This window comes from Solanum dulcamara, chromosome 4 (assembly GCF_947179165.1).
Source record: "Solanum dulcamara chromosome 4, daSolDulc1.2, whole genome shotgun sequence".
In the NCBI taxonomy this organism is placed as follows: domain Eukaryota; kingdom Viridiplantae; phylum Streptophyta; class Magnoliopsida; order Solanales; family Solanaceae; genus Solanum; species Solanum dulcamara.
In genome coordinates, this window is record NC_077240.1 from 12,163,282 (window position 1) to 12,189,365 (window position 26,084).

The following is a 26,084-nucleotide window of genomic DNA, read 5'->3' on the forward strand; positions in this document are numbered from 1 at the left end:
GAATTTGTATATACTTATCTTGTTTGTGTTGACAAGCAAAATATACAAATGGAGTTCTGAATTTTTTTTAAATGTATGAATACTGAATTTGTATAGACTTACCTTGTTTGTATATTGGCAAGTGAAATATGCAAACATAAATATTCATAGAAAACAAAATTATAGCTATGGAGGGTAATTAGACAAATTGTAGCTAAGAAGCGTTATTACGATACTTATAATAACTATTTGTGAAATTTCTTCTTTAGAAAACCATCTAGTAATTAAAATTGATTTAATTATTAGTGTAACAATTACACAATATAGTAATCATAATGACCCTTTTTTTTGCTATTATAAGTGTACTATTTAGTTCCACAAGTGCAATTATAAGGTTATATTAAATTTTAAAAAATAAAGGTTAATTATCTAAAATTTAAAATTTATATTAGACAAATAAGGATCTTTATAAATGATATTAAATTAAATAGTTAAGATATATATGTCTTTTGAAGATATATTAATTAATAACACGTGTTGTTAACTAATATTATAAAAAATGATTTATATTTTTTAAATTAGTACATATTAATTAATTTAATCATAAAAACTAAAAGTATTTACGAGCATCATGAAAAGCATGTTTGACAAAAATGTTAATATTATAAATATAATGTTATAAAATTATTAAAATATTTGACATAAGATAACTTATCAAGTTTAACTAAACAATAAATGACTTGCAATGTGAAATATCAACTCAATACTATTAAAGTAAATGAAATTGAAAACATGACATAAATTGTAAATTCTAAATAATTTTTTTTACATAATACTTTTATGTCAAATTTCAACATAACGTACGTAAATATGATTTAAAAGAAAAGGAAACATAAGTGTATAACCTTATTCAATAATGAATTCTACTTTAATTTAAAAATTAGAATACTAACAAATTTATGCAATTTTAAAAAATTGAATAATAAATAAATATTATGAAATTGCATGAAATCACATGAAAAAAAAAATAAAGGTTGTGAATGAGAAAGAAATGAAATATAAATAATAATAAAAAAAATATATATATTTTTAAAAAAATATTATTAAAAATTAAAAAATAATAGAAATAAAATGAAAAAATACAAATAGAAATAAAAGAATGAAAAGAATTTTAAAAGGTTTCATGTAATCACACCAATTCTTTAACCTCCCTTGGGAATTAAAGAGTTTAATTACTCTTTTTCAATTACACTCAATTCCTCTTTTACCAAGTAATAATTATTTGGTCTACCAAACATGTCAAAGAGTGTTATTACACTCAATTACATTAAATCTCAATTTCATTGTGAGTCTTCAAACATGCCAATAGACAAATATTTATTGTGTATTTACTATACATAACTAGTATACGTACCCGCGCGATGCGCGGATAATGTTAACTATTATTTCTAATCATGTTAGATTGTGATATTTTATCCAAACATGTTAAATCATATTATCTTATAAAAGTTCAACTATCGTATTTTCTTCAATGAAATGTACTCCCCTCCCTCTTCCTCTCTCCCTCACCCTCCCCAATAATCAATTCTATATATGAATAATGAATAGAAATAATGAATCATGTGATTACCAAATAATCTTTAAGATTCATTTTCTTATTATACTGCACTATTTAAAATTACTAGATTGTTTATATTGATTTTTATTTGTTTATCACTTAACTCAATATAATTGTCAAATGCTTTTCTCATTAATATTAAATAGATATATTTATTTTATTTACTCGTAAGTTGTTAAGTTTTAGAATTTTTATTTTACTATTCACATCTCTTCAATTATATATATATATATATATATATATCAAAATATTCTCCCCCACCTACTTTCCCCTTTTCCCCTTCTTTTTTTTTTCTAGTGTATTTTGATTACTCTTTGCTAGTCTAATTTTAATTTTTTTTAATATTACACGTCATAAGCAGTTGAGTTTTTTTTTTATCTTAATATATAGAATGTTGAGTTTATATTTATGTTACTTAGACTTTTATATTTTAATGTGTCATTATTTATTGAGATTTTAGCTATGTAATATGCACAATTTAAGACTTTGCTCGTTATAATTAAAAAAATACTTTTTCATCTAAAAGAAAATCGTTCCCCTCAATTGTTTTACACTATAAGTTATAACTTGTTTCTTGATTTTTTCCTGACTTAATAGTTATTGAATAATTAATTAATTAGTATCCTTACATTACTATGCAATTTTTTAAATTCTTTTCACTTTACCTATATCCTTATTGTTTATTTAAAATAAAATATATTTTCATGAAATTAAATTTATTTTTGAACTTTTATTCTATTGCTCATTTCTTTCATTAGTTACATTTATCCATCATATTTTATTTTAAATTATAAATTCATATTATTACAAAATAAAAATAGAGTTATTGGTTGATAATTGATTTAAAATTATAATGTTACATTACTGCAAAATATAACAGATATATTGATTGGCTATTTATCTACATACACTTTATAATAGATAAACTTTATATAAAGTGAAATTAAAATTGATAAGTTTTGTTATGCATAACAGAAATGATAAAATGAAATATATATATTAGAAGAAGACTCCAATATAATCTAATATGTTAGACGTGGTTATGGTCTAAAATTTAAATTAAACACTTTCACCTTTATCGAATATAATTTTATCTCATATTCACTTTTAAAATTTTGTTTTTTTATTCAAATTTTGCAAATTTAAAAAAATTGTAGTAAGATTTTTTTAAAAAAATCATAATGCACAAAAAAAAATTGACTATAAATTTTAAAGAAAATGTAAAATAATAAATTCGTTCGTTGATAAAAAAAATTATATAACTCGTGTACATCAATTATACTCTAAGTTACAATATTATAAATTTATCTTTTAGGTTGTGATGTAACATTTATCATTGTGGCTTACTCATATGTGTACTTTTTAAGCTATTTTACGTAGTCTTTTAATTAATTTATTTTTTATTTCTTTTTGCGGAACTACTCAAGAAGGAATGCAAAAATACCACTTGTTGAGTTGTTGGTCTATGATAGAGGATGCTCATAATCAATACAAAAAAAATCTTATAAATAAATGTAGATTTTCAAATAAAATGAATAAAAGAATAAAATAACTGAATATTTAAATACTTGAAAATCTACTTTATAATCCATCTAAAAAAGAGTCAAAATATGAATGTGATGTAGTACTGCTCCAGAAAGTCGCTTTTATGCTTAAAAGAAAAATAAAAAAAATATAATATAATAATATTTGTCTATATACACATTTATTAGTATATTCACATTCACAAATCTACTCTCGAATGTATTTATTTTTATCAAAAAATAAATGAACAAAATTAGAATGAAAAATAGTACTTACTCTGATAACTTGCATACAATATCAAAAAAATTGGCATGTAGTAAATAAATTCATCAGTAAAACTAATGATCAATAACAAAAAAAGAGAAGTAAGCTTAACATTATAAATCACTTTATCATGAGTATATATAAGAGAGTCTAAGAAGTAGAACTCTATTAGAATTCCAAGTACATTTAAATTTGAATTCATCAATTTTCTTAAATGATGATTATTTTGTTACTTTTCCTTATCCTTGATTTAATGAATACAATGATTTTTTTTTATATGATACATATTTTAATTAAAAGAAAATTTTGAAATTAATAAGATTCCCCCCCCCCCCCCCTCATCCTACGTTTTTTCTCTTTCCTCATTTAACTTTTTTTTCCCTTTCTTCTGTTTGTTTGTTATTTTTCTATATTTTAAATAATTATTTTTACTATTACTACTATAACTAATTATTATTATTATTATTATTATTATTACTATTATTACTATTACTATTATTATTGTTGTTGTTGTTATTATTATTATTATTGATATTACTATTGCTACTATTACTATTGCTATTATTAATTATTATTATTTCTATCATTATTATCATAAGTATTTTTTATTTTATTTTATTTAATATTTAAATTAAATCTATTTAAATTTTTATAATATTTAAAAATGATAAGTTTAGAAAATAGTAAGAATTCATTCAGAACTCTCCTGCCTATGAATTTCTATTTTTAAGGTACTGAAAATAAATTCCCCCCCCCCCCCCCAACACACACACACACTACGTTTTCTCTTTTTTTTTTTTCTTATTTATCTTCTTTCTTTCTTTTTTGTTTGTTTGTTATTTTGTATTTTATTTTAGCAGCTACTACTACAATTTATATATAAATTATTATTATTGATATTACTCGTGCCACTATTACTATTACTAATTATTATTTTTATTATTATTAGTTCTATATTTTTATATTTTAATTTAATATTTAAATTAAATGTATTTAAATTTATTTACAATATCTGAAAATGATAAGTTTATGAAATAGTAAGAGTTCATTTAGAACTCTTCTATTTATGGATTTTTATTTTTAAGCTAATGAATTTTTTTTTAAAAAAATCTAGTGTATTTCCAAATTCGAATACTTTTAATCTTTTAATTAATTTTTTTATTACAATATTTATTAACTTGTCTTAAAACTGTCAAGTGGCCTTTTATTATATATATAGATTATAATTTAGAGCTCCTCTCTCATGCCTCTCATGCTTCGCTCTCTCACTCTATTGCTCGCCTCTCTACCTTTCTCCTTAGCTCTCTTTATCCCTCGCCTGATTAAAAAGGGAAGATATTTACTCTCTCCATCCATCTTTACTTGTCCACTATATTAAAAATAGATATCCAACAATACTTGTTCAATTTATGAAATCAAGAAATAATTTTAACTTAGTTCCTAATTTACCCTTATCATTAATTAGTAGTTATTTTCCTATTACATTTTTCAAGATATAGTATTTATTATATTCAAAGGGTGATGTGATAAAATTATTCTTCTATTTATAGTTTCTTAAGAATTGTGCAAAGTTAATAATAGGCAAGTATTGATGGACGGTGACAAAAAAGTGAAAAAAAAATCAATAAATTGTTCAGGGGACTTTATGAAGATTGCAGTTGCAAAGACGATTGTGTAATTGCAAATATCATCAGATAAAACAAATTCTCTGTCCAGTAGACTTGACATTGAAAATCACCATCTCCACAATTGCAGATATCAATGGTGTATATCCAAGAGCTTAAGATCAAACTTTGAGATATATACTTCTCACTAATGGCAATGATAAGACAATTCACAGTCAAAAACTTAACCATAGCTCCACATTTTTATTCACAAACGGGAATTGTGTAGCTCAAAACTTCCCCTTGCCTATACACTCGATACAATTGTATTTGTTGATACAAAGTAAATACATAATAAACATATACACTTGATACAATTATATTCATTGTTCCTTGATATAATTGTATTCAACCGTATCAATTGTATATAACTTCTTTCTCCTCTCTCAAATCTGGCTCTCCTCTCTTCCTTCTTTCAATCTCTCTTGTCTCTCTTCTCCTTCTAATACATAGCTATAAATCGTAATTAAGTAAACGATAGTTTTATATGTCTATGAAAGTTCCTCATGAATATATGATCCTATCCGATTGTGCTATGTGCATAACATATGTTGTTGTGTAAGAGAATACAAAAGACTTTTGAATCTTGTAATATTAAACTAAAGATATGCAACATTAAAATATTATTTAATTTTGTGATCTTATAAAAATTAGAATTAAAGAGTTGTAAAAAAATGCAAATAAACATTTTATGTTACCGACAAACAAATTGTAAAAGAGATATATATTTTGATTGGACCAAACACACCTCTATATTTGTCCATAGGTCTTTTAGATAACAACTGATGTTACATTAGCCTGGTACAAAATTAGTTAGCTAGCTATGGATTCATCAAGAATCACTCTCCGTCCATACAGATCAAAGGATGTTGATGATCTACTCTCATGGGCCTCCGATGATCGGGTAACCCGCTCCATCCATTTCAGTACATTGACTTCCAAAGAAGATGCGTTGGCCTTCATTGACAAATCCTCCATCCCTTGGCGTCGATCCATATGCATCGACGATCGTTCCATCGGGATCGTGGTGGCCCGGCCCGGATCAGGCGATGATAGGTGTCGAGCCGAGGTAGGATATGCTTTAGCAGTTGAGTATTGGGGACAGGGGATTACACCCAAGGCTGTGAAGATGGCAATTCCTTTAATTTTGGAGGATTTCCCTGAAATAGTAAGGCTTCAAGCATTAGCTGATGCTGAGAATAAAGCATCACATAGAGTGTTGGAGAAGGCTGGGTTTATAAAAGAGGGTATGTTTAGAAGGTATTTTTACTTTAAAGGGGAAATTAAGGATGTTGTACTTTATAGTTTTCTTTCCACTGATTCTATACCTTTATGAAATTTAAACATATGTACTTTCGACATCATCAATGTTCTATTGAAAATAATTTTTATAGGATTTATCAAAGACTTCACTTATAAAATTATACCACTATCACGAAATGAAGTGAAAATAAAGCCACATCTTTTTTTTTAAAAAAAGTTTGAATCCTGTTAAAACTTTGAAATAAATTTGATTCATTAATATCTGTTCAGATTCATTAAGATGTTTTTTAAAAAATAAATAAAAAATCTGCTTAATGACTAACAATTCGTTTGAAGTTTTGGAAGAGTGAGTGTGAAGAAAAAGTATAAATTGAAGAAACAAAGTTACCTTTAATGGAGTGTGGGGGTGCAGGAATGGATGAAGATGGAGTATAGAACCTCTCGGAAGGTGGAGAGGAATAAGGTGAAAACCACGTTGTTGTTTTTAAAGTATTTAATTATTCAATAATAATAAAATAAAAAAAAATCATTGTTGTCATTAAATTAATGAGATAGATAATGATGTGGTCTTAATTTTCAATATGATGTGTTATTCATATGTTCAAGCGAGGAACACACAGTAACGTTAGAGCTGATTAAAACTCTTATTTTAAATGAGTTTAAGTACGGATTGAAACTCCATGAGCATAAGGGTCAAGATGACAAATCAAAATAAAACAAAGGTCTCTTAAGCCAGCCCTTCTAAATATTTGACTACAAACACAAATGTTGTTGTTGTAATTTTAAAGGACTTTTGTACGTTCAGATCCATTTGGTCATAAATTTTGAAGTTAAAATTTAAACTTTCAAAGTTGTGATTATAATTTGAACTTATGTTTGGACATGCATATTACTTAAAAGAAAATTGAAGAAATATTTGAAGATTTAGATTTATAAAATCTAATCAAATTTCATGGTCAAACAAATATTTAAAGATTAATTTTCAAAATCTATTCTCAAAATGTATGACATGAACTCCATATAATTATGCGTCACAAATACTAGAACTTCATCAATGGAGTCCTCAAGAATTAATTTGCGTCCATTCAGAGAAACGGACGTTGATGATATATATGTTGTTATGGGAAGGTGACGATAGAGTAACTCGGACCATGGGATGGGAGACTTTGAATTCGAAAGAAGAAGCATTAAACTTTATCAAGGAAATGTGTATGCCTCACCCTTGGCATGTATCAATCTGCATTGACGATCGATCCATCGGATTCTTCTGGGCAAAAATTCTGAGGTTACGCGATTGCATTTGATAATTGGGGGCAGGGGATTGCTACGAAGGTACTCAAAATGGCAATCCCTCGACTGTTTAATGACTTTCCTGGAATAGCAAAGCTTCAAGCTTATGCTGATTTGGAGAACAAGGCTTCTCATAGGGTTTTGGAGAAGGCTGGATTTCACTACCAAGGTTCAATAACAAATTATAAAAGTATCAAGAAAAATGCAAATGTGGTTGATTTGGTAATTTACAGTGTACTATTCACAGACTACATTCCTCCAAGTTCATGATTTTTTTTTAAAAAATGGGGAAATAATAACGTACTGTTAAGCTATATTTTTTTCCCAACGCTTTTGAGTCTTTCAATTTATGTATTACTGCTATTATGTAAAAGGTAGTACTTGTTATCCCTGCATTACACGGTGAATAAAATTTCTGGCTTTGTCAGTACTTTTGAAGTTCCAATGTGCAGCTTTGGATCTGTATTTAAATTATGCAACCTACGGTTTTTAATCTGAACTAGTAATTTCTAATGCAATTGACTGATGATTATAAGGTTCTGGGAATAGAAAATAATTTTGGTGACTTGTTCCAAATCAAGTGAACTTGTGCTACTTATGCATAATTCGTGGACAAATAATTCTGAGATTTCCCCTGCCCCCTTTTCGTTGCTTGGCCTGATTGCGATTTTCTCGCTGGTGTAATTCATTTGTTTTGCCTGATCGTAGTATAGACATGTGGATGCTGAGATTGATGTGTTGGGCATACCAGGAGGGATAAGTTAGGAATGAAGTTTTTCGGGTCAAAATGGGTGTGACCCCTATGGAGGATACACTAGAAGTTACCAACGAAGCATGCATAGCACTGAATAGGGAGCCGCCGAGTACACCAGCTAAGCCTAAGATGTGAAATGGGTGCATAAGGATGAAGATGCGGAAAGTAAAGTTGAGATACTTCGGGCATGTAAAGAGGAGATGTGCAGATTAAACGGTAATGAGGTGCGAGAGGTTACCCGTAGAGGGCTTAAGGAGGGGTAGAGGTAGTCCTACGAAGTATTGGGTGACATAATTAGGCAAGACATGGCGCAACTTCAACTTACTGATGATATGATCCTTGATAGGAGGGTGTAGAGGTCGAGAATTAGGAAAGAAGATTGTAGTCAGTCAAGTGCTTTGCTTTCTTATTACCAGAGTATTAGTATAGTCGTCTTTTTAATCTGTTTTGGGCTGAGGGTCTATGGAAACAACCTCTTTACCTTTATAAGGTAGGAATAAAGTCTACGTACATGTTGCACTCCCCAGACCCCACTTATGGGATTACACTAGCTAGGTATGTTATTGTTGATCGTAGTATTGACGTGGATGAAGAAAGAGTGATCGTTTCCCTTGATATCTCAACCCAGTGGTATGGAAATATTTCAACCCCACGGCTTAATTAGTATTCAGTTCCCTGTGCCATTTCATGCCTGAGAGAAATAATGTGCATCCCTTAACTATTTGTTGTCATTTAGGAGCTTCTTGTTTTTTTCACGTATATTTCTAGTCACAGCTGCTTTCCTTGTTGTGACTATAGGAACAACATGGAGTAGTCGGTACCACCGGTAAAGTTGTTCTAATATCCAAGGGTAGGGTTCGAGCTAGTAGTCAAAGAAGTGTGTTGGATTTTTCCTGTATGTCCAAGCCTTGGTGGAAGAATCATCAGATGCTTGTGTCGGTGGAAGTTAGAATGTATGATACTGGTAATGCAACCTCTCAACTGGCCTTTGGGCAATTCAGACCAAGGCACTTGGTTTAGGTGCCTACCATACATTCACATACAAAACCAAAATGATGTCCCACTGCCCATTGTCACATTTTAAAATCCCTAGTCTTTGACTAACAAATTGTAAAAGTAGGTACTATTCTATTGTATGTTACTATAATAATATATAAAGCTTATTTGAGCAACCAATAATCCATTAAAGCTCCAAATACTGTTACTGAGAGGTCTGCTATACTTTACTTGAAATGGATAGGACTCCTCAAGAATTAGTCTGCGTCCATTTAAGTTAACAGACGTTGATGATATGATGTTATGGATAGATGATGATCGAGTAACTCGGACCATCCGATGGAAGAATTTTACCTCGAAAGAAGAGGCAGTGACCCTTGGCGTCGATGGATATGCATCGATGACCGCTCTATCAGGTTTGTATGGCAACCCCTCAAGTGTACAATCACTTTGCTGAAGTAATAAGGCTTCAGGCATTTGATTATGTTGAAAATAAGGTATCCCAAAGGGTATTGGAGAAAGCTGGCTTCCTTAAGGAAGGTATATTGAGAAAATATTGCTACCACCAGGGGAAAATATGTATGGCGTAGAACTCAGCAGTGTTTACTCTTGAAATAAAAGGCTATTGTGGTTGTTTGTTTACAAAGTATCAACTAAGTTAAATGTGGATCAGGTAATGCAGTTCAGAACAGCTCACTGCACCTGTTTGTTAATTCTATGTTTGACAAATGATATGCCAAAGAACATGATAAATTGTTTATTAGTTTTAACTAAAATCATAAAACAAGGTGCAATGGAATAGAAAATGCTATGAGAAATAAAGGACTACAATTTAAAATAAAACCAAAAGTTGTGCATAGCCCCCTTGTACTGGTCTGGAAGTGTATTAGAGGGGTTAAAGTATTATGACAATAAGGCTATCCAATGTTATATTAACTAGTAGAAAGATGTGAAATGAGCGACTAGAGTATTGTGGTATGATCTAAACGATTGAGATATTCAAAGTTGTACAAAATAAAAAGAGGTAGATTTGGCATAATACGTGAGACATTGTACACTTTGAAAGCAATCATATATTCGTTATAAGTGGCAACTTAGCCACTGTTGTATAGACTATACAGGGATCATGTGAAAAGTAACTACGGCAGCCACCCTGTTATTTCGAAGGGGGCTTCAACCAAGGAATTTATGGTCATTAAGAATATACAATTCAGAAAGACAACCGCTCCTTTTGGGGTCAACTTATACACAACCATTATACAAGAAGAGTTACAAGTACCAACACATTTAAGGAGAACTACCAACGTTGCTTTTGCCTTTTCTTCCTAAAGCATCTCTGAGCAACAAGCACATGACCCCTTTGCCAAAAGAGTCTCTGTCCTTCCGTTTTTGCATAGGAACGAAACCAGAAACCAAAAACCTAAACCTTCCTTTTCCCAGATATAAAATGATCGGCCTACATTAGCACTTGAGGGAGACAAGAAAATTTACGGGGTAGCATTTACAGAGATTCCCTGAGGCAAGTGGGAGCTCGCCTGATCCACATAGGAAGGAATGACAAGTCGTTGCAATGGTGTTAAAGCCACAGTTAGCTGAGCAAATGATGGACGCAAGTTTGGATCACTGGGAAAATACATGTATGAGGTAATCAGCATTCTGCATCTTGAGAAAAAAATAATATTAAAGAATATTAAAGGTACATGTCACTCTTACGTTTGCCAACATTCCCATATTATTCTTGCTACTATAGGATCAAGTTCCTTAGGAATCTCAAGACGTTTATTCTGGAAGCCAACAGCTCCCACCACTTGCATAGGATTCATTCCACTCCATGGCAATCTTAAGGTAGCAAGTTCCCATAGAATGACACCAAAACTGTAGATGTCACACCTGTCAAGCAACCAAAATTTTTAGCTGAGGAACACACAGCATGGAGAACTCAGCAAGTACAAAATCTGCTGCAAAATAAATGCAGGTTCCAAGCTTAGCCATCTATGAGCTCATTTACACCCTATAAAGGGGCAGCCCGGTGCACTTAAGCTCCCGCTATGCGCAGGGTCCGGGGAAGGGCCCGACCACAAGGGTCTATTGTACGCAGCCTTACCTTGCATTTCTGCCAGAGGCTGTTTCCAAGGCTTGAACCCGTGACCTCCTATGTGACCAAGAATTCCACGAAGGAAAATGTTCATTCAGGAAACCACGTTTAGTTCAAAATTAAGATACGGAGTGTCAAAAGAGTTCACAAAACAGATTACGCCAGTACAATTCCTCCAGGTTATAGTCACTATTTTATAAGTTTGGAACTACGTAACCAAGGATACAAGGATGATGTGTGCCATTTTGGAAAATATAAGAAAAGCTTAAAGCTGGCATTTGGATCCCAGGCAGCAGATGAAACAAATCCTTTCACATACTTGCAGAGATCGTACAGCAGTCCAGCTCCATGGGCATTACGACTATCTCAAAACTCAACTTTAGCCAAGTAGAAACAAAATTCACTGAAATTCCAACCCCCACCCACCATTTTTGGGTCTTATCCAAGGCAAGGTTGTTAGATTGCCCCACATTGATCGAGTGAATGGAATTGTCTTCTTTAATCTTGTGCCATCCTCATCCATAAACTGGCTTTTGGGGCTTGAGTAAGACCTAAGGCCTATTTTCTTAAGGGCTACTATGTCATGTTGTCCAAGTTCAAGATGTTCGCCCTGGACATGCGAGGAAGGGTTAGATTTCCCACATTCGTCGAGGGAATGGGTTGTTTTATTATATGTCTTAGGCAATCTTCACTAATGAGCTAGCTTTTGGGGTTTGTGTTGGACCCAAAATCTATTTTCTTAACAAAGGTAACAAGTGATAGAAACATGATGAACAATGGCATGCATGCCTAACATGGAGGTTGACATAAAAAACAAAAAGGTCAAATTTGTAAAGGAAAAATTAGAACTACAAGAGTATCTTGACACAGACGATGAGCGAAAACATGGAATTAGCAAAGTAATTGTTAACTCACTTCTCATTCGATGGTTCATTTCGGAGAACTTCTGGTGCCATCCACTCAGGCTATGGAATGAAAAGACTAGGTTAGACAGACAGTAGAAAGGAAGTGAAGAAAGAAAATAATTAGTATCCAAAATTCATCGTAAGGGTAACATATCTAAACAATAGAACACAGATATATTGTTCTCACCGTTCCAGCTGTTGATTTGGAAGACAAAAACGTGTTGTGCTTCAAGCGAGACAAGCCAAAATCACATACCTGCATTCCAAGATTCAAGAGTTACTAATAGTCCCTCAGAAGACATCCGACAAATTAAGGAATGGTTCAACAGTGATTCATAGTTACTAATAGAAACAACTGCAACCAAGTACACACCCCCTTCAAAATGAACATAATCACATCATTGCATTACTTTTTTTCATTTTGCTGTCCTAAATTCTTGAACTGAAGAGAAGGCTACAAAGTTTTGCTCAAAGATTAGCATAGTTGGTGAGCATTTCACTGAAGCATTAAGGGTTTACAACCAACTCAACAAACCAAAAATAGGATCAACTTTTTTTTTATAACCATAAATAAGATCCACTTCTTTTAAAACCCAAGGCCGGTTGGTGAGCAGTTCAAAGCCTGAAGGAAAATTAGGTCCATCCTTCCACTTTTCTCCACTTAAACACCCAACTATGTCCACGGCAAGGTTTGAACTCATGATGTGCGCTTATCCACACATGACACCTTGTGCTCAACCAAAATACCAAGGGAAAATATAATAAATTTTGCTCGCTCGAAAATAACATGAGTTCATGCAAGGTAACAAGAACATAAAAAAAAATTAGAAAGTGAATTACCTTAACATTCCAGTTCTCATCGACCAAAAGATTAGGTGACTTCAGATCACGGTGAACAATTGTAGGATTGCTTGTATGTAAGCAATCCATGCCCTTTGCCTGCACAAGAGAACCTCGAAGATCAACATAAGCAAAAAATGCTGATCAATTGGTCCAAAGAACCATGCAATATTGATCATGTAAAGATGCTGCTGAATCATACCACATCAAGGGCCATTTTGATTCTCCGCCTTTCATCGATTTGAAAATGAGGACGATGAATTATCCGATATAAGCTACCTCTGAAAAGCATGATAATTTAGATGAGTAATTCAGCTTTCACAAGAAAAAAATTTCAAAATCACTAATTGCTTGTCATAATTAGATACCGTTTAATAGCACAAAGGCTGGAAGAGACATTAAAACTTGGCACTTTGTAGTACCACAAATCAAACACAATCAGGAAAGAACATAGCATTCATCTTTGTAGTATTCACATCATATTAGAAGACATAATTCTTGGAGAGCTCTTAAAAAACATATCACATGGAAACAATTATAAGGTGAGATAACCAAAGGTTTATAATAAATAAATATTAATCCAAATGGTAAACCTTCTTTTCATTGATTCGTCATCCACAAATCTCTAATAAAAAGACACCTAGACGAATATTCATGTTATAGCTGAGTGAATATGAGAGATGCCATTGTTTATATGGTCTGAATCATTAAAAGCTCAACTCATTAACTGTATTTGTTTTTTTTTGTTTTTTACAAACACTTATTAGGCCTGAATTTAGAATACTACGTTGCAACATAAAGGGAAACTAATACAACAATTTATGTACAATATAAAAGAATAATGCTCTCTTTGTACCGGTGGACATTAAGTCTTACAAGGATTGCCAAACCTATATGAGTAAGATACAAGTATTGGTAAGTAAGTGGTACGCATATCTTCAACTTTTACCACTTAAATGTACTGTGAATAATTTGCATCGACTGCTTGCACCTACCCCCTATCTTTTCAGAACAAGTACATCGAAGGAAAAAGGTCCATGTAGCATAGCATACAATATAAATTAAATGTGACATTAACCAAAATCTTACTAATGATGGCAGATATGGAAGGAAAACGGAATGGAAATTAAAATACAAACATACCGAGGCAGGAACTCAGTGATAATAGAAAGGTGGGGAGGCCGAGTTATAGCACCCATAAAACGAACAACATTTGGATGTCGTAACCGACGCATGATACGCACCTGCCATTAAGAACCAATTATGTTAATTAATGATGCATTTCAACAAGAAGAAAGTTAAGCAGCAAACAAAAGAAATAGGACAATCATTACGTCTGATAAATATCCCTTAAAAAATACAGTTTAACAGAACTACACAAGAAGATAAATTCAAAATTGATTAGCAGCTAACGTAGAAGATCAGACCTACTATTCTCATCAAATATATATCCTACAAAAATGAAACTGACAAACTAAAGCTGAAAAGTTAATCATCTTTTCCTGCATTGTAAGATCACTACTCAGCTATGGAGGTTATTTATTAACATGAAAGGAATGTCATCAGTGATGTCAGGGAAAATTGTGCATGCTTTGGAAGTCTGGGATAGTTACAGCAGCCTCTCTAGCCAGAAGGAGAGATGGAAATTTATCCCTGCTTGTATCTGGTGGACGGTGTAGAGAGAAGGGAATCAGAGATATTTTGAGGACAACTGCAATTCTATTCAGAAGCTGAAAATGAATTGCTTGGTGCTGTTCAAATTTTGGTAACAGGAATATATGGAAGATCCAGATTCAATTATGGATGTCTTAGGATACTTGTAGGCTTTAGACATAGGATTAGAAGATCTTCCCAGTAACCCTTGTAATTATGTATAAAGGGCAGCCCAGTGCACTAAAGCCCCCGCTATGCACAGGGTCCGGGGAAGGGCCCGACCACAAGGGTCTATTGTATGCAGCCTTACCTTGCATTTCTGTCAGAGGCTGTTTCCAAGGCTTGAACCCGTGACCTCCTGGTCACATGGCAGCAACTTTACCAGTTACTCCAAGGCTCCCCTTCAACCCTTGTAATTATGTATACGTGCAGGATTTTTTTTACAGCAGGACAGATTACTGTGATATAATTTTTTGACAACCGTGGTCTCTGGGTTAATTCCACGAGATACCTGTGACCTCCCAACAACAACCACCAAGTAACTCTGTCCTAAGAAATCACCTAGTGTTTTTGTCTCTATTGGGATTCGAACTTGAGATTACTATGATACAATACAAATGTTATCTTTCCAAAACAAAAAAAATAATCTGAAACAAGAATGGAAGATACACAAGTCATGCTTGTAATGGGAAATGTTAATATGTCATTTTTAGGCATTAAAGACAACAAAGATGCTCAATGACGTTAATTTTACAAATAGAATGGCAAGTCAATCTTTCTATACATAAAATGGAGGAAAATATCCAAGAGTACTTCATTCCAATTTTTATGACACTCTTTTCAAGTTGGTACTTCACAAAACTTATGACACCATTCACTAATAATATTATTCTACACACTTCTCGCAACTTTCAAGAATCCAAATTCTTTTTGCTACTCAAACTTTAAAACTTTGATTTGATGTCTTCTCTATCAAACTAACTTTTCAACCACTATCCTAATGTTCTCTTCGTATTTCTACTATACTTGGCATAAAAGAATTTTAGTTTTCATGAGAGCACCCCCTGGCCAAATTCAATCTCAGAGTCAATAAAGCCTGACTCATTCGAACGATAACGGACACTTCTGACAGTCGGACCATTTGAAAGCTTTGCAAGGCTTTTGAGATTTAACGACAGGGTAAACGAAAATGATTGGGAGAATTGATTATGACTGTTACAGATTCATGTTGGCACTAATATACCTATAAGTCAAATTAACAACTTAAACTCGGTCTTCAGATAGATCTATGTCAGCTTATATAAATTGTGGGGGAACAATCAAAGACTCTTGAAAATGGACAAAAGGTATTCTTACAGCTGCAATGGACTCCACCACAAAGAATACGATGATGTTAAAAAGAGGTTATGCCAGCAGCTAAGTTGTGCGGACTCTTCACTTTCGATATCGCACCCGTGTCGGGTTCTCCAAAAATACACTACTTTTGGAGAATCCGACACGCACCCGTTGACATTTTTGAAGATTCCGACCAACATAGGCCAGCAGACACCCATAAATTCAAAACCAACCGCTACTAAATCTCCTTTGTGGTCTACCAGGTTTGTAGATCTATCTTAAAAGTGAATGACAGAGTACAGTTCTAAAGTGATTATACAGAACCAGAAAATGACAGGACCAGCTTCTTAGGACTATGCTGGCATTACCTCTTTTTAAAAATTAGAAGAGTAAACTAGAACCTGTTTCCAATACTCTTTATATTTTTTAACTTCAATGAAGGCATCAAACAGTAAGCATAACAGTGCAGAATCCAAACCTCTCGCTTAAACTCGGCCAAAGCTGCACCTGAGAAATCCTGATCGAGGAACTTCTTTACAGCAACCTCCTATTTTAGACAGATTCACAAGCAAAAGCATTCAATATTCAATACACTCAAGAAATTACATCAATACCAAAGCTTTCACTTAATTATAACAAAATATTTGACGATACACAAAGTAGACAATAGAATATTGGAATTTGAGGAAACGTGATGCCAGCAATAGAGGATATATAGCAAAGAACACACTGACAACTCAAAACATTAAGCTACTTGTTTGATTCTAATTACTTGGCCAGTAACAATTAATGAATAGGAAGATGAAACAAAATGCTCCTAGGAATATTTGAAATAAAATCACTTACAGTGCCGTTCCAATCTGCATGGTAAACCTCTCCATAGGAACCTGAAAATGGAATCAGAAGTTCAGAGTGAAGAAAACATTCTTAGAGTAAACCCACAATATTCCCTATAAACATTCCAACTATTACCATCCATTTTTGTGGATATCTTGCAGCATATTCAAAAATTAATAAATAAATTAGAATATCAGTATTATGATTGCTTCCAGAGATATCCCAATAGAAAATCTAGATGTATAAGCAAAAAGTTTAAGTTCAATGTATTGACATTGTAAAAGATATTTACACAATCACGTATCTTATTATGTAATTACAGGTAAACCTCTTGATAAGCATTAACTGGTAATCTGATAAAGATAGTAACTAACCTCCCATCAAAAGTTAAAAAGTCACTGATAGTGTAAAAAATATTTACACTGTTAGTGTATATAATTTAAACACATAAGCAAATGATTAAGTGGATAAAGCTTTGATTGCATTCATGTAAATGGAGATGAGAGAGTACGTTGATTCCCTTTTTCTTTTCACCTATAATAACCAAGCAACTGAGTAATCTCCAACAAATTATTAAACCTACACATTAACAGACATCCACACTATTCAGTACTCCATGACAAGCACTAGGCAGAAATTTTTAGAAAATTTTACTTTTTTTTAATTGAAAATTTTCACATTTATTATTCATTTCCCCATCCAATGGATGGAAAGGGTTGGAGGTACATAAATATTTTTACTGGCCACACACACCCAAGGAAGTATAAATCTTAATGAAACTTTGGGCTGAGACGTAGTTGTTGTACAAATATAAATGAATATGAGGTTTGAATGCATTTGCACAATATCCAACATTGTCATCACAAGATATTTCAGTCAGGACAAACAATGGCTTACCAAGACCAATCCTCTCGCCGATGACAAGGTCTTCCCATGGAATTTCGCAATCACCAACATCATCAAATACAGGATCAACCTGACTTGGACCTAGATCCCCTGAAGAAGTTGGATTTTCTGGATCCTTCAATTTTATATTTGTTTCTATTGACTGAGCTTGCAAATTTCTTATGAGGTCACTTTCCACAATAATATCTTCTCCATATGTTTGTGTCCTATTTATCTCATCACTCTGCAAGCTGTGCCCCTCCCATTGACTTCTTTCTCTATTATTGTTTTGACTGTTCTGAACAGACAACCTTCTAAATTCAAGCTCAGCTGATAATTTGGAACAGTTATCCCTGGTGGAAGCAACCCCATCATTTCCTCTATAGGCAGGCTGTGAATTTCCATGTAACCTGGTGGTATCAATGGAAGACTTCTGCGGTATATTTGAGCTGGTAGATGCAATTGATGATGGATTATACCCACTAGATCCACCGTTCTTCTTTGGAAATAGTCCCTCAGAATCAGATTCGTTTTTCCAGGGGACTTCATTGTGTGCATACCGATTTTTCCACATCATAGGGGCAGGAGGCCGCCCGGGGACCAAAGTATGTTTTGGTTGTTGCAATTCACTGACTTTGTTTCTAGCAGGGTTTTTCTGCAGCAATGTGCTGCCAGAGCCTTTTATTTGAAACGGATTAAGATCAGCAAAAAGATTTTTTGGGTCCTCAGGGTTGTTTTGATCGTAAGGAACGACATTTACATTCAACCTCAAGCCATCACCAGCTGCATTGGGTCCACGGCCCCCTTTGTACAAAGAAGTTCCAATTGCTAATGGCGAAGTCCAATCAACCTGATTAGAAGATGGTCTTTTATTAATTCCTGAAGAACCAGCCGTGGAGCTACCACCTGCATCTGAGATTGAATGAACTGATTCTATCTTCTCGGACTTAGATCTACCGGAGAAATCATCTCCTAACCCAGAATTTTGACCAGATAACAAGTTCCGTCTCGGGTAAGAAACTCCAGAATCACTATTAGACGGCAAACTTGGAATCTTGTTCAATTTCGGACTGTATAATTTCAAAGAAGCATCCTTTGCACTCAGAACATCAGCTGGTATGAGTGTGCCCGGTGCTCCCATGAGATCAACCAAAAACTCGCTGAAGGCAAATAATTGATTTAGAGGCTGAAATGTAGAGAGGTATGCAAAATGTCACAATACATGCATGTCTGCACAATAATGCATTTGCCGCAACAAATAAGAGATACAATTCGAAATTGCACTTCATTTTGGAAAAAAAAATCACGTTATATGTTATAGAAGAGACTTTTAACTCCCTCCATCCCATTTAATTGTCTTAGTTTGACACAAATGTTAGAGGTGTGGGTTGTTCGGTGGGGAAAACCTGTAAATCCACGTGTTAGACTTTGAGTTTAGAGGAGAAGTTGCATTGAGAAGAGTACAAATTGTCCTAACATGAATTTTATGATTACAGAAAATGCATTAAATGATCAAATCTAAACCTCAAGGATAAAGGTTACCATTTTGGGATGACATAAAAAGGAAACAGCTAGTGGGACAGAGGAGTAACATTAGAAACGATACAAATTTATGTGGAACCTTTCTTACACGTATCAGATATGATTCTTCTCTATTTTATACTTCCAACTAAAAAAAATCATACGGTGCCATGGTTAACAAATACACATTCTAATCTCTTGAAAGAAAAGGCACTCGCCTTATAGTCTTGGATAATCTTCACCTCATGAGCTAGCTTTTGTGATTGAGTTGAAGATTGTCCAAGACTATAAGGAGACAACTTATGTGGAACACTTGAGCAACAACTGCAACAGCAAAAAGAAATGTAAGCAGAATCAAACAAGGTCAAACATGCACAATCCCATCAGCAACATGTCAAATATGTATATAATTGTTCCCTCATAGTTAGATTTAAGAAAAGCTATTGAACTTCACAATTCACCTATCATTTGGTAACTTCACAATGTTGACAGCATCGTCTTCGACACCAGTGTAGTGACTCCCTTTAACAAGTCTACAGGGTATTCCAACATGGTCAGCTAGTACCTGCCTCAAGTGAAAACAACATTGAAGATGAGACAAATCTTAATAGACAAGAGACTAATCGCTCAAATGAGCATAACATCGCTAAACTTCAATACAAAAGTTCCCACTATACCAGACTTATCTCACTTTAGTAAATTGTTTATTGTCATGACTCAAAAGTTCTAAACTGTTGAAGAAAATGTAATATTTTATGCAAAAGATCCTTGATACCTATTTCTAAGTGTAAGTGAGCACTGTTCAAACATCAATTAAGTATATCTAATCAACGGAAAGCCAATTAACATTGCCTCTACCCAATGCTTGTTATTATGGACTGCAAGTTATTCAATCCCTCCCTCTGTCCCAATGAATGAAACAGGCATAACATTTAATCATGATGATCACCTTAAAAAGCAGTGCACGGTGACGTGAAAGCCCAATTTTTAGGGATCCAATTGGTAGCACACTGGTGTGAAGTGATGTCCTCAACTCGGTGCTAATTTCCATCCATTTGGCCAATATGATATTTGCATCCTTTACTGGCCCACCTAAATGCCCAGTTACAAGTTCAGAAAGCCTCAGTACTAACAGACTAATCTCACTGGCAGGGCAGTCCAATGAAATACAGTGTGCAATCTGCATCAACTCTTCCAAGGAGGGGTCAATTCTCCGATTAATTATCACACCTTCAAAGTCAGAAGTCCCCGGATTTGTTTCAAGTTCAGTAAGAGGTGGTATTTTCCCGCGACTTGCTGGATCTGTAAAGAGAGTATATACATCATAGAAACCATCAACGACTTTCTCCTCATAATCCATCACACCATAATCCTGATAAGAGGGTAAAGTAAGTGAGACAAAAGATTGGAAACCAAATTGTGGGAACCAAACTGACAATCATCTTCAGTAGAAAACATATTCCAAGAACTAGCAATGTATACAAATTATTAAGCTTTTAGAGGGGAGGCTCAAAAGGGAATAACACAAACGATAAAGTACTGTGAGGAAAGGAACCTATATTCAAATCTTCAAGGTTAAGCAAATGACAGATAACTAGACAAATCCTCTTGAACCAAAAAAATACACGTGCCTTTCAAAATAGCATTTCAGTAATGTTAGGTAGTCATAGTATTATCACCTATGAATCTTAAACATCCATTTTAAGTAAGTTTAAACTCAAATCAGCTAAGAAACATAAGAAACAAAGTAAAGAAAATGTGTTTGCAACGTTGCCAGATCTCTGCATCCCTGTCAAAAGAAAAAAAAAGCAGACAAAACATGTAATACCTTAATATCCTCACCAAACAGTTCCTCTGTCAGGCTTCTATTTGAAAATATAGAAATATAACAAATAAATGTAATTTATATTATAGATGGTAAGGTGCTGCAGCAGTGCTTGAGCTTTGGATAGATCAGCACCCCAAGTTGAATATTTTTGCTTGAAACACCCAATCTAAACTACAAATTGGACTTCCATGACCATCCATCCAACAACGACATACTCGGTGTAATCCCACAAGTGGGTCTGGGAAGCGTAGAGTGTACGCAGACCTTACCCCTATCTTGGGAGGTAGAGAAGTAGTTTCCGCTCAAGGAAAAACATTTCAAAGCAGATCAGAAAAAGAAATAGAATATTATTAACATGGATTTCTTTTTCCATGACCATCCATCCAAATCATGTATTTCTTTTTCTTAAGTTTTCTAAACCTTGTTTAGAGGGATTTCTCTGGTCCATCAATATATTAGTATTAGCTTTTTAAAGAAAAAGGCTAACCCTTCTTCACATCAGTTACCGAATCTAATCTTTCTACAAGTTACATTGTCTGCAAAGTTCACAACTCAAAGTGCTGCACTACAGTGATACTACAAGAAGGCATAAAAACAGCAGATAAGGAGATATTCTCACCTGAACATGAACTAATCACGAATAGCCATTTTAATAAGACCATCAGCTTAATTAGCAATGTGAAACTAATAGAAGCAAACTCAACAACAATGAGAATTCAAAATTTACCCAATACTGCCTCGAAAGCAAGTCCGCAGCGGCATCCTCCCTATCACGTGCCAAGTCAACAGCGCTTCGCCCTCCACCGAGTATCAGACCGTTGCTTGAATTAACATCAGACGGGAAAGGATCCTGAGACTGCGAGGATGACACACTCAACGCTAGGGCAAGCTGCACCTGGTACTCTTCCTCCGAAGTATAATAATCCTGCTGCCGATTGATCGTCGAAATATTCCCTCCTCCACCAGCACACACCGGAGAAGCAGTGGTCGCCGTTGACGCACTCGAATTAGTGGAAGGACTCGACGGTGATTGAACAACCGAACTGGAATTCCGATGATCGGTAGCACATGAAGTCGAAGACGATGATGTTACCCCCGCGGGCGGCGAAGATGGCGACGATACCGCCGATGAAGTAGATTGAGTGTCGTTCGATCGATTTGGATGGTGAAGCTTCTTGAAAATGTGTTTCATCGTTTCTCTCTCTATATCACACGGTACTATTCCCCCCTCTCTCTAGGTAAATATATGTATACAAATCAACTACTACTACTACTGTTAGTCTTCACTCTCTCTCTTTTATTGACTGTAAAAAGTAGAGAGAGAAGGAGAGGAGGGAAAACGTAAGGGGTTGGATTAGAGCGACTCAATTGCAAAAAGGGCATGTAATTCATTGAATTTACGGAAAATGACATCAACGCGCTCTTTTTACTGAAATTTCTTTTTGTGCCCCAAAAGTAATGAAAATAGAACATTCTTCCTCAGTACAACTATTTCCAAAAGTAGAAGACAAGCATGAAATGGTAGATTTTGTCTAGAGATTACACCAATAACTAATCCTCAATTTCTATAAAATACAACAAGTTCTCTATGTTTTCAACTAACGTGAAAAATCTGTATCAAAATATGATATTTTAACTTTGAGATTGTTGGTTACAAATTCTAAATCAACTTCCCATCTCAAATAGTAGTAATAAATTATAATTGAATGTCAAGAAGGTTGATGAGGAGATTTTCTTCCTTGTCTATAAACAACAGGTCAATTATCAATTTATGATTTATGAATAAATGTCAAGTAACTGATGTTGATGTGGAAAAAAAACTGTTGATTATGAATTCTTTAATTTACGTCTAAAAATCATTTTAATTTTAAAAGTTATGTGTTCACATTTTACATAATAGGACCATAAAATTAATGAAGGATATAATCATGTTTACAAATCCTATTAAGTATGGAATTTAAATTGAACTAATAAATAAATTGAATTAGTAAGAAATTCAATATCATTATAAACTAAGAAATAAATTGAGCGTGTCATTGTTCATTCGAAATGGCATTTCATAGAAATGTAGTTACTTGACAATATCATTATAAACTAAAAATTCATACGATCAAATCTGTCATAATAATGTTTATTTTACTCAAATATTTGGTTCTAATTCTTGATAAATAGATCATAAGAAGGGTCTTCTTCCATACAAAATTTCACGAATATCCATTTTAAGGGCCAGTATTTAATTTGTCTAATTTAAGAAATTTCTAAAATTTAACTTCCATTGGACAAAATAACCTAAACTCATTACAGAACTTAAAACACAGAGATCAACATTGGCAAAGCATAAAGCACAAGTCAAGCTACATCAGAACATCCTGGTAAATATAGTGAGATCAATATGATTCTAATTCAAGCTAAAGATTTCAAACTCCCGTTGATCCAAAGCCTTCAGAACCTCGGACTGTTGAGTCTAGATCATCAACCTCCTCGACCTCTGGCACGATGATTTTCTCGATGATTAATTGAGCTATTCTGTCACCAATTTTCACTTTAAAATCAACATCAGAATGGTTGAAAAGTATAACTCCAACAGGTCCCCTGTAGTCAGCATCAATTACACCTGCCCCAACGTCTATAGAATGCTTCCAGGTCAATCCTGATCTTGGAGCTATAAAAATAACATATCACAAACTAATTAGCCCCTAATCTTCTAAAAAAATTACAATTAAATTTCAAATATTCAACCTATAACAAAATCAAGAACAGTACTCTAATTATCTTATTACAACTATGGAATAGTAAACTAAAGGCCAAATTACTGAGTTGGGATGACAAGGTTGTATTCAAAACTTAATGGATAATGGCCTCCCTTCTATCCTTCTCCAAGGAAGAGAGTTAGCATTTCAAGTTCATAGATTTTATAAAACTTAAACAAGATGAAGAAGTTGAGGCTGAAATGACTCGGACATGTGCAAAAAGAAATGCACAAATGTCCTGGTGAATAAGTGCGATTAGATCAAGTGTGGTCTAGTTTTCTTTATCAATATTATTATAGGTACCTCCTACTACTATATTCTTCAATTTTTTGATTTTATGTAACAAAAACTTTCTTTGTCAATTAGTACCAATCATCTTCTATTCAAAATGAATTTGGGATAATGGGAGTGAAAAAAAAGAGCAAGTGTATACCTATGCGGGCATATGTTCCTTCAGGAACGGCAATACTAAGATCCGTGGGTACTAGAGCCTTTCCCCTGGCAGGCACTTTAGTCTCCGTTGCACTACACCAAAAAAGAAGCAAAAAAAATACAGATCACCAAAATTGATTTAATCAAACACATACAAAATTTAGGGAAAGATGTAATTTTATGAAATAAGTTCATCAAAAGTAAAAGGGGGAAAACCTGGAGAGATCATAGCCAGCAGAGAGAGGGGATCCTCTAGAGGGCAAAACAGCGTTATCAGAGAGCTTTTTGACGCGGAAGAAGAAAGCAGAGGAAGCGATGCCATTTGCAGCCATTTTTGGAAGTAGAAGAAATTGAAATAGCGGCTTCGTAAGAAGGGTTTCGAGCTTGTGGAAGAAGAATGATGTGGAGGGTATTATAACCAGAAAATGCGGAATAGCGCCAAAAGTTCCCGCCATTGTAATTGATGGCAAATGAACCTAATACGTGTGTATCCATTTACAAAACAAAAAAAGTTGTAAATATTAATATTACATTATTATTGGATAGTGTAACAAATTAGAGTAGTAGTATTGTTTTTATTAGGTTGATGATTAATACTTGACATAGTGTTTTACTTAAAATTACATCATGATAAATAACTTAATTGACATGCAATACGGGAAAAAAAAAGTATGGAATAACGTTCATTCATCGGTATTGATCGTTGATACTGTAAAAGTCGTTTTCTTATTTTTTTGTGCCAGCTCATGATCTAAACGAGTCGCACCCAATTCGGTATCTTGCGTACGAATTCATGTTGTCAACGAGCATCTTAGCCCCTTTCCTTGTTGTTTTCCCGTAGTGTGAAATAGCCTACATTTAATAACGTTTAGAATCAAATATATCTTTATCGTTATAAACGTAGGTTTGATATACCCTTATTGCATAACAACGTAAATTTTTCAACATGTAATTTTTTTTACAAAGTAAAATATTTAAATTCTGCCCACAACTATGTGGAATAGACTAAATTTGACAATCATCCATCATCTCTCTAAATTAATAACCACCATAATAACTGATTCTATCTACTCTAAAGATTACCATTTATTAAAGACTACTGTTGCTGCACCTCCACCTATAAGGCACTCTTGGAAAGAACGTAACGCACAAGAAAATTATAGAAAGACCACCATATTTTGAGACGATCTCTTGCACATCTTTGATATTTTCTTGAGTCGTCATTTTTATTTCTATCTCCGCTAGAGAGCTGTCAGCCTCAACCACTATAACCTCGTCTGGATCGTTATAATACCGTTGCAAGTGATTATTAACTGAATCCTATGTACGTTGATTTGTTTTAGCATTCAGAGGTTGATATGGAGCTTATCACTATTGGTGATCTGAGGATGATTCTTGATGCAATTGTGTCGATGAGTTTATTAGAGATGTAAATTCAATTTGATGATGCAACAGATCGTTATTTGAGTTTAGACTAATATGAGGCTTAAGGATGATTAATTTGAATTTGGGTAATACAAATATGAATGTTGGATGTCTTGAGTGTTGAAAAAGGCGGTGGTGCTGCCACCGAAATAATGAGCATGTTGTTCAAAATTTATTGGCAATATGAAGTATAGTTCAAGAGCAAATTTGATATCCTTTGTAAAAA

At 33.5% G+C, this 26,084-nt stretch overlaps 4 protein-coding genes across 4 annotated transcripts; 2 read left to right on the plus strand and 2 right to left on the minus strand.

The window, feature by feature from the left end:
- Positions 1–5,698: 5,698 nt before the first annotated feature.
- On the plus strand, positions 5,699–6,413 carry LOC129884693 (uncharacterized). Its single transcript, XM_055958977.1, has one exon. It carries the CDS (start codon positions 5,873–5,875, stop codon positions 6,383–6,385), a length of 513 nt encoding a protein of 170 aa, XP_055814952.1. The 5' UTR covers positions 5,699–5,872; the 3' UTR covers positions 6,386–6,413.
- Positions 6,414–9,311: 2,898 nt separating this feature from the next.
- On the plus strand, positions 9,312–9,942 carry LOC129884006 (uncharacterized). Its single transcript, XM_055958391.1, has 3 exons — positions 9,312–9,320; positions 9,597–9,674; positions 9,769–9,942. The coding sequence occupies exons 1-3, from the start codon at positions 9,312–9,314 to the stop codon at positions 9,940–9,942; spliced, it is 261 nt and encodes an 86-aa protein (XP_055814366.1).
- A 439-nt stretch (positions 9,943–10,381) lies between these two features.
- LOC129886285 (serine/threonine-protein kinase EDR1) lies at positions 10,382–22,548 on the minus strand. The gene is made up of 13 exons (XM_055960901.1): positions 21,979–22,548; positions 20,373–20,795; positions 19,885–19,988; positions 17,915–19,062; positions 17,027–17,067; positions 16,659–16,727; positions 14,336–14,436; positions 13,395–13,473; positions 13,193–13,291; positions 12,540–12,608; positions 12,363–12,412; positions 11,066–11,242; positions 10,382–10,975 (listed from the first exon to the last, which is right to left on the minus strand). The coding sequence occupies exons 1-13, from the start codon at positions 22,441–22,443 to the stop codon at positions 10,840–10,842; spliced, it is 2,961 nt and encodes a 986-aa protein (XP_055816876.1). The 5' UTR covers positions 22,444–22,548; the 3' UTR covers positions 10,382–10,839.
- A 916-nt stretch (positions 22,549–23,464) lies between these two features.
- LOC129884694 (deoxyuridine 5'-triphosphate nucleotidohydrolase-like) lies at positions 23,465–24,830 on the minus strand. Its single transcript, XM_055958978.1, has 3 exons — positions 24,650–24,830; positions 24,435–24,526; positions 23,465–23,913 (listed from the first exon to the last, which is right to left on the minus strand). The coding sequence occupies exons 1-3, from the start codon at positions 24,763–24,765 to the stop codon at positions 23,669–23,671; spliced, it is 453 nt and encodes a 150-aa protein (XP_055814953.1). The 5' UTR covers positions 24,766–24,830; the 3' UTR covers positions 23,465–23,668.
- Between the last annotated feature and the right edge of the window lie 1,254 nt (positions 24,831–26,084).

Excerpts from the sequence above, each read along its gene's own strand:
- LOC129884693 (XM_055958977.1), top strand. The coding sequence starts at position 5,873 with ATGGATTCATCAAGAATCACTCTCCGTCCATACAGATCAAAGGATGTT.
- LOC129884006 (XM_055958391.1), top strand. Across the intron at positions 9,675-9,768 it reads TATGGATAGATGATGATCGA|GTTTGTATGGCAACCCCTCA; the intron begins GTAACTCGGACC and ends CCGCTCTATCAG.
- LOC129886285 (XM_055960901.1), bottom strand. The coding sequence starts at position 22,443 with ATGAAACACATTTTCAAGAAGCTTCACCATCCAAATCGATCGAACGAC. Across the intron at positions 20,796-21,978 it reads TGCTTTCGAGGCAGTATTGG|GATTATGGTGTGATGGATTA; the intron begins GTAAATTTTGAA and ends CCCTCTTATCAG. Across the intron at positions 17,068-17,914 it reads CGGCGAGAGGATTGGTCTTG|GTTCCTATGGAGAGGTTTAC; the intron begins GTAAGCCATTGT and ends TTCCATTTTCAG.
- LOC129884694 (XM_055958978.1), bottom strand. The coding sequence starts at position 24,765 with ATGGCTGCAAATGGCATCGCTTCCTCTGCTTTCTTCTTCCGCGTCAAA. Across the intron at positions 24,527-24,649 it reads GCTGGCTATGATCTCTCCAG|TGCAACGGAGACTAAAGTGC; the intron begins GTTTTCCCCCTT and ends TTTTTGGTGTAG. Across the intron at positions 23,914-24,434 it reads AGGAACATATGCCCGCATAG|CTCCAAGATCAGGATTGACC; the intron begins GTATACACTTGC and ends TTATTTTTATAG.